The 13,201-nt window shown below is 36.6% G+C and overlaps 1 protein-coding gene across 1 annotated transcript; it reads left to right on the plus strand.

Moving 5' to 3' along the window:
- Positions 1-3,543: 3,543 nt before the first annotated feature.
- LOC108467712 (probable sucrose-phosphate synthase 1) lies at positions 3,544-9,102 on the plus strand. Its single transcript, XM_017768454.2, has 13 exons — positions 3,544-3,966; positions 4,066-4,155; positions 4,515-4,756; positions 4,939-5,002; positions 5,096-5,794; positions 5,952-6,068; positions 6,195-6,326; positions 6,414-6,590; positions 6,921-6,974; positions 7,055-7,117; positions 7,239-8,162; positions 8,288-8,415; positions 8,549-9,102. The coding sequence occupies exons 1-13, from the start codon at positions 3,784-3,786 to the stop codon at positions 8,820-8,822; spliced, it is 3,147 nt and encodes a 1,048-aa protein (XP_017623943.1). The 5' UTR covers positions 3,544-3,783; the 3' UTR covers positions 8,823-9,102.
- The last annotated feature ends 4,099 nt before the right edge of the window (positions 9,103-13,201 follow it).

Raw genomic sequence — 13,201 nt, forward strand, 5'->3', positions numbered from 1 at the left:
GAACCTTCTCCATGATCGTTCGTTCATTCGCTCGCAACGCCGCTTTTTTGTGGAGTATGACGAACTATCAAGTGTCTCATGATCCTTCGACTTGCACAATCTATTAAACTCATCGTAGCGTAACTCTAAGCCATTGTGCATGACGGAGGTATTTTATCTGCTTTTCCGTCGTTTTTCAATCATAATTTTCCAAGACTTAAATGTGGAAAACACATCGCTTTTCGCTTGGGAAGAACGCCCAAACTTTTCGGAAAAATCATCAATAAAGGTTAGCATATAATTAGCTCCACCTCTCGAAGGCACTCGGACGGCCCCCACGATCGAATGGATATACTCCAACGCTTCCTTCGTGTTATGGATTCCTCTAGTGAATCGAACTCTCTTTTTCCCAAAAACACAGTGCTCACAGAAATTCAGTTTGCAAATTCCTTGCCCATTAAGAAGTCCTCTTTGCTTAATTTCGCCATGCCATTCTCACTCATATGCCCTAGGCGATATGCCAAAGTTTAGTAATATCATCATCGACAAGGAAGAGGAAGCGGCAATTGCATCACCGAGAATGATAGAACCCTCAGAAACATATAACTTGGCAATCTTTCTTTGCCCTTTCATCACAACAAGGGACCCTTTGAAATCTTTAAAACCCCACTTTCATTTGTGTATCTGCATCTTTTGAATCAATAGTACTCAACGAAATTAAATTTCTTTTCAATTCGAACATGCCGCACGTCACTAAGTGTTCGACAACTCCATCAAACATCTTAACTTTAATTGTTCCAACACTGCGATTTTACATGAAGCATTATTTCCCATCAAAACAACACCTTCAGACATTGTTTCATAAGTTGTAAACCAATCCCGATTGGGACTCATGTGGAAGGTGCAGACTGAATCAAGTATCCACTCCTCGCCACTTTAGAATCATTGATGAAGCAACTAGAAGTTCACCATCATTGTAGTCTTCTACAACATCACTTCACGGAATTTTTCATTTGTTTTCCTTTTGATTCGCACCTCCCTTTTAATCTTATTTTGTAGCTTATAGCACTCAGATTTAATGTGCCCTTTCTTCTTGCGAAGTTGCAAGTTTTACCTCTGCTTGAAGATTTCGATCTACCCTTAGATTTACCACGAGGATTCCGTTCCTCTGTTCTACCACGATCATCATCAACATTCCGGTCTTGTCTCCCACGAACAATGAGACCCTCTCCCTGAGAGTTGGGTTTAACCACAAGATGCTTCATCTTATCATACGAGGTTAAAGAATCATAAACCTCATCAATTGTGAGAGACTCATGGCTATATAAAATCGTGTCTCTAAAGGTTGAATAAGACGGGGGCAACGAACAAAGTAGAATCAACCCTAGATCTTCCTTATCATACTGAACCTCCATGGCCTCCAAGTTTGAGAGAATTTCTTTAAACACTGTTAAGTGTTCGTGTACAGACGCACCTTCCTCCAAACGATGAGCATAAAGACGCTGCTTCATATGCAACTTGCTTGTTAGAGTTTTCGACATACATATTTGTTCTAGCCTCTTCCATAATGTGGCGGTTTTCTCTTTCATCACATCCCGCAAAATTTCGTTGGACAAATGCAGATGTAATTGTGTTAATGCCTTTCGATCCTTACGCTTCTTCTCTTCATCATCATTAATGTCAAGGCATCTTATCTATCCTAGCAGGGCATCCTCTAGATCCATCGTGCAAGAAGCGCTTGCATCTTAATTTGCCACAACGCAAATCGGTGTTGCGATCCAACAATGAATTTCATACTTCAAAGACGCCATTACCGTGATCGAGATGAATAACCCTAAGCTCGATACCAATTTGTGAAAAATAAATAGAATAAAATAAATAAAATAAAGAACACATAAATTTTACGTGAAACCCTTTCGAAAAAAACCACAGGCAGAGGAGAAGAAAATTCACTATGTCGAAAAATTTTACTCTAATACAAGAGGAATAGACTATGTCTATTTATAGGCTTGCAAAGCCATATTCTAGTAGGATTGAAACACCTTATCCTAATCAATATAAAATAGATGGAGTTTAATAAGGTTTAAAAACCTTATTCTAAAATAAAATAAAAGAAGTCTAGTTCTATATGGATTTTACTTTTATTTTATTTTCCATCGTATTTATTTAAATAAGAATTTGGGTCACTTAATTCTAACAAAAATTTAAAATTTTAAGTTTAATCCAAAGTACAAACAGTTATCTAAAATTTAAAATCTATCATGTCATATTCGCTATTAATTGCTATTATGGCAAGTTTATTTTCGAATGTTTAGTTATATAAAATGATGTAGATTTCTGTGAATATTGTGTAAAAATAGTAAGTTAATATGATATCTAATATATATTCTACAGCTAGATTTATACACCAAATAGGAAAAGCTTAGTTGGCATTGTTATAATCTTGCCATTTGGCAACATAAATGTCGAACATTTGTCACTCCATGTAAAAACAAAAAATAAATTTAATTAGGCTATGTATTTGTCAGCTTTTACCACCACAATTTACTTACCTAATCCTTGGCACATGTAGTACACTTCATATTTAAAGTAAATTTTGCCTAACTTACTGCATATTCATTAATTCAAAAAAAAAAAAAAAGAGAAAGAAAATAATAAATTTTCCTATTCGTGATCACATGGAAGAAAGAAAATACAAAGGAAAAATGTTTAGTAGCTTATACTGATATGATATTCATAGAAAAGGAAATAAAATATTTATTTTCTTATTAATGGTTATTTGAAAGAAAGAAAATATAAGAAAATAAATATTGCTTTTATTTAGTGCTAAAGATCTTGCTTCAAAATTAATAACTAAAATTTATAACTCATATTATTTATCATTTTATAGATTTTATTGCAAATAATATATTTTTATAAATTATTAAAATAATTGTTCATTTTTTATTTAAAAATCCATCGTTTATATATTATATGTGTAACAAACAAGGTATGATTTATTTTTATAATTGCTAAAATTATGATAACATAAATTTATTTAATAAAATTAAATATGTTCTAATTAAATCCATTAACTAATTTGAAACTATTAAATATATATTTATAAAAAGTTAATATCGTCCAAATATTTAATATTTTATATTTTTTAAAATCATGATTAAATAAAATCATTACAATATTATTAAAGCTTTTAACACTATTTAAAATAGGCTTTAGTATTATATAAATCTTAATAGTTCTCTTTCGCAACATTTATATATATAATATATATTTAGAATATTACAATTATATTATATTCTAAATAATTTATATACACAATAAATTTGTGCAGGGTAAAAATTTGTTATATATACCATAATATATTTGATAAAAAAAGGATAGTTTAAGAGGCAATCTTATTTGAGGGGGTTGACAATTGACAGTAGTAGCAGACAAGTCTGACTTATATCCCCCAAAACAAAGGTCAGAAATAAATTGTTTTCCTTATTTTTCCAGAAAAATCTAAAATTTCAAATGGTAAAAAAGTAATAAAGGAAAAAGCGTCTCGCTCTCGGACAAGTGACACGTGTTGCTCTATTTGTATCCAAGAACCTGGCACTCGCTTCGCGTCGTTTGTAAGTATTTAAAAGCTCGGCTTGAAAGAAGAAAAAACACAAGAACGAAATCATCTCACGATTACCAGACTAGATTTCGATCTCCTTGTTTCTGATTTGATGTCTTTTCTTCAAAAAATTTAAAAAATTTGAATTTTTATATCTACTACACCGCCAGTCGCCAGAGCCAGTTGGTTTATTCTGTGCCGGAATGGCGGGAAACGACTGGATAAACAGTTACCTGGAAGCAATTCTGGACGTTGGTCCAGGAATCGACGATGCTAAATCCTCCTTGTTGTTGAGAGAGAGAGGTAATTTCAGTCCTACTCGCTACTTCGTGGAAGAGGTCATTACTGGATTCGATGAGACTGATCTACACCGTTCTTGGGTTCGAGTACGATCTCTTTTCACCCCTTTTATTCTCTTTTTCTTCCTTCAACTTCAGTTCTGGACTCCAATCGTTTAACTTATGTATGCTTTATTTGTATTTTAGGCGGCGGCCACGAGAGGTCCCAAGGAGAGGAACACCAGACTGGAGAACATGTGCTGGAGGATCTGGAATTTGGCTCGGACGAAGAAGAAGGTCCTTTTTTTTTTCTCTTTGCTTGTGCAAGATTCCGGATATTTTCGTTTGAATTTGGCATCCAAGATAATTACAATGAAATCAATCAAAAACTTCAGATCACTGTCACCTCAAAAGTTTTTTCTACTTTGAGCATATCAATCAATGAAATTGAAAAGAACAAAAGAGCCTGTTTTTAGACAATAGTTGCAGTCATTCTAAATTTAGCTGCTTCATCCTTGGTGGCTTGATTTATTTATTTTTTTTCAAAAAATAACGTATCACAACGTGCATTCGGATTTTAGTTAGCTATTTCAAACTTTTATTGCTTTGCCTGTGACTTCGATTTTGTCTGGCCTTTCTATTTGGTTTCTTTTCAGCTTGAGGTGGAGGAAGCTCAACGCAAAGCTAATCGTCGCCTTGAACATGAAAGAGGCAGAAGGGAGGCAACTGCTGATATGTCTGAAGATCTGTCAGAAGGAGAGAAAGGGGATTTAGTTGGTGATGGTTCAGCTCGTGGTAATAGAATTAGTGGAAGAATGCCGAGAATCAATTCTGTTGATATCATGGAGAACTTGGCTAATCAGCTGAAAGACAAGAACTTCTATATTGTGTTAATAAGGCATGATCTGCACTTCTATTTGACCTGACATGTTACATTGCTGTTCAGTACTTCGTATTTTTCAATGTGATCTTTATCCGTTAAAATGAGACAATTTTAGATTTAATCTTTAAATAATAGCTCATTGTTTCTCAGACTTTCATTTGGAATGTAGTTTTTTCTAACCAGCAGTCTTCTCGCAGTCTTCATGGCTTGATAAGGGGTGAAGGCATGGAGCTTGGTCGTGATTCGGATACAGGTGGCCAGGTGAATTTTTCTTTTTAAACCTCCTTAAGATCCTTTTAATGTGGTCTATACCCTGTTGGTAATTGGGAATGTTGGGTATTGTGTTGTACACAGGTTAAGTATGTAGTAGAACTTGCTAGAGCATTGGGCACAATGCCAGGAGTTTATCGGGTTGACTTGTTAACAAGACAAGTGTCAGCTCCAGATGTGGATTGGACTTATGCTGAACCAACAGAGATGCTTAGTCCAAGAACTACAGAGAACTCGATGCAGGAGCTTGGTGAGAGCAGTGGTGCTTACATCATTCGTATACCCTTTGGCCCAAAAGATAAATATATACCTAAAGAAATGATTTGGCCTCATATTCCTGAGTTTGTTGATTGTGCACTTAGTCACATTCGGCAGATGTCCAAAGTTCTGGGGGAGCAAATTGGTGGTGGAGAACCAGTCTGGCCTGTTGCCATTCATGGACATTACGCAGATGCTGGTGACTCTGCAGCTCTTTTGTCTGGAGCTTTAAACGTGCCAATGCTTTTCACTGGCCATTCGCTGGGTCGGGATAAGCTAGAACAGCTCTTGAAGCAGGGCCGCCAATCAAGAGAAGAAATAAACACCACATACAAAATCATGCGACGGATAGAGGCTGAGGAGTTATCTCTTGATGCATCTGAAGTTGTTATAACTAGTACTAGACAGGAGATAGAAGAGCAATGGCGCCTTTATGATGGCTTTGATCCAATATTGGAGCGCAAACTTAGAGCAAGGATTAGAAGGGGTGTCAGCTGTCATGGGAGGTTTATGCCCCGAATGGTTGTAAGTATCAATATATAATTTATTTCTTACTATTCTTGCTTATTATACTTCTTTTATCGTCTAGTCTGATTTTTCTATTTTTAACTCTTCAGTTTAGTTGTTCTTTCTTATATTTGCTCAGCTTCTATATATCTTATGTTGCTAAAATCATATCTAGGTAATTCCTCCTGGGATGGAGTTTCATCATATCATTCCACATGATGGAGACATGGACGGGGATGTAGAAAGAAATGAAGAAAATTCAACTTCTCCTGATCCACCAATTTGGTCTGAGGTTAAAACTATATATTTTTCTTTAGCCATTGACCTAATACTGCACTTCACTGACCTGTTGATTTTTCTTCACTAACAATATTTTACTAACAGATTGTAGCACTGATCTGCCTATTTGAACATGCAGATAATGCGATTCTTTTCAAATCCACACAAACCGATGATTCTTGCCCTTGCTCGGCCAGACCCTAAAAAGAATCTTACAACTTTAGTCAAAGCATTTGGAGAATGTCGACCTCTGAGGGAGCTTGCTAATCTTGTATGCCCATGACTTTGAACTGTACTTGCATTATTTTCTCGTCTAATAGTTTTATTCCATTGATCTCACTTCTTCTGGCTGTTGCAGACATTAATAATGGGAAACCGTGACAGTATTGATGAAATGTCTGGTGCAAATGCATCTGTGCTTCTCTCCATCCTTAAACTGATTGACAAATATGATCTGTATGGTCAAGTAGCATATCCTAAGCACCACAAGCAATATGAAGTTCCTGACATTTACCGTCTTGCAGCAAAAACAAAGGTACAGCTGGTGATTTTGTTTTTCAATTTAAGAAGTAATGGTCTTCTTCCCTTTTAAGGGGAGAGTGGATTTGGATTTTGTTAGATGATTTTATTTTTTAAATTTCTGGTTGATGGAATAGCTGTGTTGAATTAACTACTTGTATTTTTCTTGTACTAGTATAGTATAGCTTTTGGTTCAGTCAGTAAACCATCCTTCGTTTGCTCTTGTGTTTCGTTTATTTCTGGTGTACAAATTGATGATGATCAGGGATCATTTACTAACACAAAGAAAATATTTGCCTGAAATTTCTCTTATGTTAGTTAACCTTTCCTCCTTATCCTTTAACAGGGTGTTTTTATTAATCCAGCTTTCATTGAGCCATTTGGGCTTACTTTAATCGAGGTGCTTATCTACTATACCTACTCCTCTTCTTTGTCATAGTTTAACATTTTGAAGCCTCTACATAAGCTCTTGTGAAACAGGCAGCAGCGTACGGTTTACCTATTGTTGCCACAAAAAATGGTGGTCCTGTTGACATTCATAGGGTATGTCTGTCACCTTTATTAGTTGTAGCTTAGTAAAGGTTTTCTCACCTATATATTTGATCTGGAGCAAGTTTGATGTTCTTAATGGTACTCAGTCATACTTGTGATGATTTTGTTGCAGGTTCTTGACAATGGTCTACTAGTTGATCCCCATGATCAACAGTCAATTGCTGATGCTCTTCTGAAACTTGTTTCAGATAAGCATTTGTGGGCAAGATGCAGACAGAATGGGCTGAAAAATATTCATCTATTTTCTTGGCCAGAGCACTGTAAGACTTACTTGTCTCGTATAGTCATGTGCAAGCCAAGGCAACCTCGGTGGCAGAGCAGTGATGTTGGATTTGAAAATCTAGAAACAAATTCACCTGGTGATTCTTTGAGAGATATACAAGATTTATCGTTAAACTTGAAGTTTTCACTGGATGGTGAAAAGAGTGAAGGGACTGGAACTGGAGCTCTTGATAATTCTTTTGATATTGATGACTCCGTTGATAGAAAAAGCAACTTGGAGAAGGCTGATTTGAAGTTTTCCAAGGGTGCTATAGGAAGTTTAATGGAGAAAGCTGGCCAACATTTTGGTGGTGGTAGGTTTCCAGCAATGAGGACGCGGAAATACATTTTTGTGATAGCTGTGGATTGCGATTCAGTCTCAGATATTCCAAAAGTAATTAGGACAATTATGGATGCAGCAGGAAAAGAGAATCCTATAGGGTTTATATTATCAACATCCTTGTCAGTATCTGAAGTGCACTCTATTTTGATATCAGGAAGCATAAACCCCTTGGATTTTGATGCTTTTATCTGTAATAGTGGTGGTGATGTGTACTATCCGTCTTTAAGCTCAGAGGATGGTCTTGGGCTTCCCTTCACAGTGGACTCGGATTATCAATCGCATATTGAATACCGTTGGGGAGGAGAAGGTTTAAGGAAAACTTTAGTTCGGTGGGCCACTTCTGTTAGTGACAAAAATGGACAAACTGTTGAAGAAGACGAGTCACGATCTACTACCCATTGCTATGCATTCAGAGTGAAGGACGCTGAACTGGTAATCTATCCACTGCATAAACCTTCTACTTTCTTTGTTTTTCAGTTCTTTCACTTTTAGAGAATAGTCAAGTTTTCCGTTTCTTTCATCCGCTCAAATCTCTTCATGCTTGTTTCTCTCAACAGATTCCTCCCGTTAAGGAGCTTCGAAAATTGATGAGAGTTCAGGCTCTTAGATGCCACGTTATCTATTGTCAAAATGGCACCACACTGAATGTAATCCCAGTTTTGGCCTCTAGAGCTCAAGCTTTAAGGTATTCCTGCCATACTTGTTTTGTTTCTTTCTTTCTCTGGTCATAAAGTTTGTGTTTATTCTACCATTCCATCATTCATTTTTCGGACGATCCATCAGGTGTTCAATAAATAACACGTGATCCTGTCCTTTAGGTACTTGTACATTCGTTGGGGCCTAGAGTTATCCAATGTCATCACCTTCGTGGGAGAATGTGGAGACACAGACTACGAAGGCTTACTTGGAGGAGTCCATAAAACTGTTATAATGAAGGGAATTGGCAACAATGCTCTTAATCTTCACTCTAACAGAAGCTACCCTCTTGAACACGTACTGCCATTCAACAGTCCCAACATAGTTCAAGCCAAAGGATGTTGCAACGAGGATGTAAGGGCATCACTTCAGAATATAGGGGTTATCAAGGAATAGACAAAATTACTGCTATAATTTGTTTTAGAATAAAATAGTGGTCGGATCTGTGATGTCTGGCCGTACTACAAATAAGGTATGGATCCTGACTTGCGTAGAAAGCCACTATTGCCTCTTTTGCCATACCAAAGTTTATTTCTTCAGGGTTGGAACAGTATCTGTTGGTATACGTTTAGAATACAATACAGTCAAATGAATGATTGAACTGCATGCCTTTTTACTACTGAAAAACAAATGAAATGATTGAGAGAGACAGCTCTTCATGTTTATTTTGATAAAATTCATCCTACCTTTTCTTTTTCTTTTTTTTTCTTTTTTTAATTTGTCGTAAATGTTTTCTTTTATAAAATGGTATTCGCAAGCCAATATTTTTTTTTACGATAGTCATGTATTTTATTGTGTTATAATCGTATATTCTTGTATATATATATGGTACTCTCTTTTTTTTTTTTTTTTATTGCGTTGATCGCATTGCGAGATGAAGTACAGTTCCATTGCCAAGCACTTATTAATACTAAATTTTAATGGTCAATGCTGGTAGGAATAGGACAGCAAGAAATAAATACAATGATATGTTACCTAATCAGAACGCAAACCAAAACTTTTACAATGTTGAGGATCCAGAACAGAACGCCTTACTGCTATGCTATGCTAAGCCAAGCAAAATCAAACCAAAGCATATAGGCAACCTCCAAGTGTTCCCTTCATTTGGGCTTTGGAGAATATTTAGCAGTGCCCCAAAGATAATAGAGTTTCCTACAATTCCCCACAAAGCTAGGACCAACCTCTCCATAACTGACCAAATTGGCATTCTTGTTGTACGATCGTACTTTGCTTCTTATCATTTCTACTCCTGCATCTCCCATCCTCCATATCATCATCTTCTTCACCGTTTTGTTCATTCGCTAAATTGCTCGTTGAGCTTGATATCGACCTGCAAATTTCAAATGGTCTCCTCATCCATTGTTTTGATACAGAAATGATGACAATATTAAAGCATGTATATATCGTGTGTACCGTATATACGCCATAGAGTACACCAATACTAGCTAATTTTGAGGTTCAATGGGAGCAGCAATGCTGTAAAAAATTGACATTGTAGGGGAATAAGGCCGGCCAGGCCTGGCAAATCAGTCTTTGCTTGTATAAGCACATGTACCAGATTCTTATTTATTTGTGTTCAAACCACGAATTATTTATTCTTTGCAATCTGGCCTCGTTGGGCATTTCTTCCGGAGGCAATTTTGCAATTTCATTAACTCGTTATCCAAGGCTTGTAACTTTGCCTCATTTGTCTTTGTGAACAATGTTGCTAGAGTATCCCACGCTTCCTTCAGAGTCTCGGCATCCCGTATATGCTACTGCTGCAAGTATTCGTCCTCTACCGCAACGGTTGGACTGAACATCGCCTTTGCAGCCTTTACCTCCCATTTCTCCATGTCATTAGCTTCGGTTGGTGGTTCAATTTCATTTCCACCAACTATGCTCCATAGCTCCTTCCCTTTCAAATAAAACTTCATCTGAAGGCTCTTTATGCTGTAGTTGCTCCCGTTGAGCTTCTGTATTGTGCTAGTTTGCGCACCAAAATCCGTCATTATGGATTTATTAGCTCTTGAGCTACTTTAGCTATGTTTGGTCCCAAACCGAAAATTAATTGCAGCCTCGAATTGCAAAATTAGCAGCATATCCTCTTACGATCAGCGATCCCTGATCGCGAACTTGAAAATTTTATTTTTATAATCAAGCTAGTTGATATCCGCAAGAGTCTTGTAATGCTAATTAGCTGTTTATCTTTGATACCACTTCTTGAAGTAATTGAGGGAGCAAATATAAAATAACTTAAGCAATAGAAGGAAGGGACTTAATGAAAAGGAAAATAGAATTAACTCGGATGCCCAAAAAAGCCACATAACCAAAATTCTAAAGAGAGCTTATAGCTCACTGTTTATTGCTTTCTCAACTCACACATACGATGGGAAATGCCTAGCATATTTATAGCTTCCTACATCGACTTAAGCAGGTCGGATTAATTTTTTATTATTAATTTAATCTATAGATAAGCTTGACGAAAGGTGATAAGCTTGATTTTTTATTCTATGAAGTAGAAACAAAGAGAAAGATCAAGAGACAGAGCGGGAGAGAAGTCGGTGACTCCCAACATATAATTTTTATATATTGTGACTTAATCATCACAAATTATTACTCCATAAATGAGGTGTGTTGATGTCGACAGTCGAATTAAGGTGTGTAGAGCCCAATTTTGGCTCGGGCTGACTAATCCCAAACTAAAAAAATTGTTAACAGCTCTTTTACAATTCACAGCCTAAATACAAAGCCTGAACTATAACCTAATCCAAAGCCCAACTAAACCTAACCCAAAAATTAAAACCCAAAGCCCAAATTTATCAGGAAAAAAAAGAAGAAACCCTAGGGTTCCTATGCTAGGCGCCGTGCCTCCCTCCCCCACGTGGTGTCAGCGCACTTTGCGCCCGAACAGACGCCCGTCCCATCGCCTTTGCTCACCTACTCTGACGTTACCTGCAAAAAGCACGCAAAGCAGAAGAAAAGAGAGCAAAAAAACAACAAACAAGAGAAGAGAGCAGAAAATATTTTCTATGGTAATCGGCTATAAAGCCAAAAGGAAACCAAATGTAAAAGGGGGGTTTCTTTTTTTTAATACAAAAGTGTATTACATATACAGGTGGAGAAAAAAAAAAAGAGAAAAGCTTCAAAGGTTTTTTATCTTCGTTTTAAGTTCTTGTTCATTTTTGTTTTTTTATTGATTACTTTATATTTTATTTTTATATGTAAACAAAAACAAAAAGGAAGAAGAAAGAAACTTACCTGAATCGCCTCACGGTTACGTCGTCGGAGTTCTCTCCGTCTTCAAAAACAGAATCGAAAGGGGACGAGGGGAAAGCTTTCCTCTTCCAATCGTGGGCTAAGTATACTTAGCTTTCAAGTGGGGCTGAAACAAGGGCTAAAGGCCTTGATTTGCCAAACTCCGACCACTGTCCATGGTACAAGAGCGGTGGGCAGGCGATGGCGGCGCAAAAGCTAGGGCTTCGAAACCCTAGCATAGAAGAAATGAGCCCTTTCTTTTTTTGTTTGTTTGTTTGAAGCAACAGAATGATTTTGAAACAAAAAAATGGGTCTTTATACAGGCACAAAACGGTGCCATTTGGAGACCAACACCACAGCGCCAAAACGGCACCGTATTGGCTGACCCGTTTTGACCCGACCCGATTGCCCTTGGGATCCGCGTGTTTTTGTGGTGAGGGGATAATTACACGCTTGGTCCTTCTCCTTTCGCGTCGGCTTTCAATTGGCTCCTGTTTGCGTGTTGTTTATTTTCAATTTTTTCCCAAAATCTGTATACTGTTGCAATTTAGTCCGCATTTCAGCGTCATGTTTTAGGAATTGGATTATTTCCAGTTTTAGTCTTTATACATTTGTGCACATTGCATATTGGTCCTTTTTCATTTATTTTATTTGTAGATTATCCCTTTTGTTTTAATTTAATTTTAATTAAGTTTTTACTTCATTTTTATTTCATAGTCATTCTTTATTCTTGATTACTTATTTGTATATTTTAAACTACCTTGATAATTGTTTTTTATTATTGAAATTTTTTGGGTCATATCATTTTCACGTTTTGTATATATATATATATATATATATATATATATATATATTTTATAAATGTTTTTTTTTACACATTGCTATGTATATATCACTACAACAAAACAGTGCTAATACGACACTTATGGGGCAACACTTTCTTAAGTGTTGGGATAGACTGGCCAACATACGCTTTAGCCAACTTTTTGTATAAGGGTTGGGATATGCATGCTTAAAGCAACGCTTAAATAAGAGTTGGCTTTGTCTAGCCCTACGACGACACTATTATCGCGACGCTTTTTTAAGTGTTGCGATAGACATGCCAAGATACGCTTTAGGCAACTCTTTGTATAAGGCTTGAGATATGTATGCCTAAGGCAATGCTTGAATAAGAGTTGGTTTCTGTGTAGTCCTAAGACGACACTATTTTGGCAACACTTTCTTATGTGTTGGGATAGACATGCCAATATATGCTTTAGGCAACTCTTTGTATAAGGGTTGGGAGATGTATGCCTAAGGCAACGCTTGAATAAGAGTTGGTTTCTGTGTAGTCCTAAGACGACACTATTTTGGCAACACTTTCTTATGTGTTGGGATAGACATGCCAATATATGCTTTAAGCAACTCTTTGTATAAGGGTTGGGAGATGTATGCCTAAGGCAACGCTTGAATAAGAGTTGGCTTTTGTGTAGTCCTAAGACGACATTATTGTGGCGACACTTTCTTAAGTGTTGGGATATACATGCCAATATACGCTT

This window comes from Gossypium arboreum, chromosome 8 (genome assembly GCF_025698485.1).
Source record: "Gossypium arboreum isolate Shixiya-1 chromosome 8, ASM2569848v2, whole genome shotgun sequence".
In the NCBI taxonomy this organism is placed as follows: Eukaryota; Viridiplantae; Streptophyta; class Magnoliopsida; order Malvales; family Malvaceae; genus Gossypium; species Gossypium arboreum.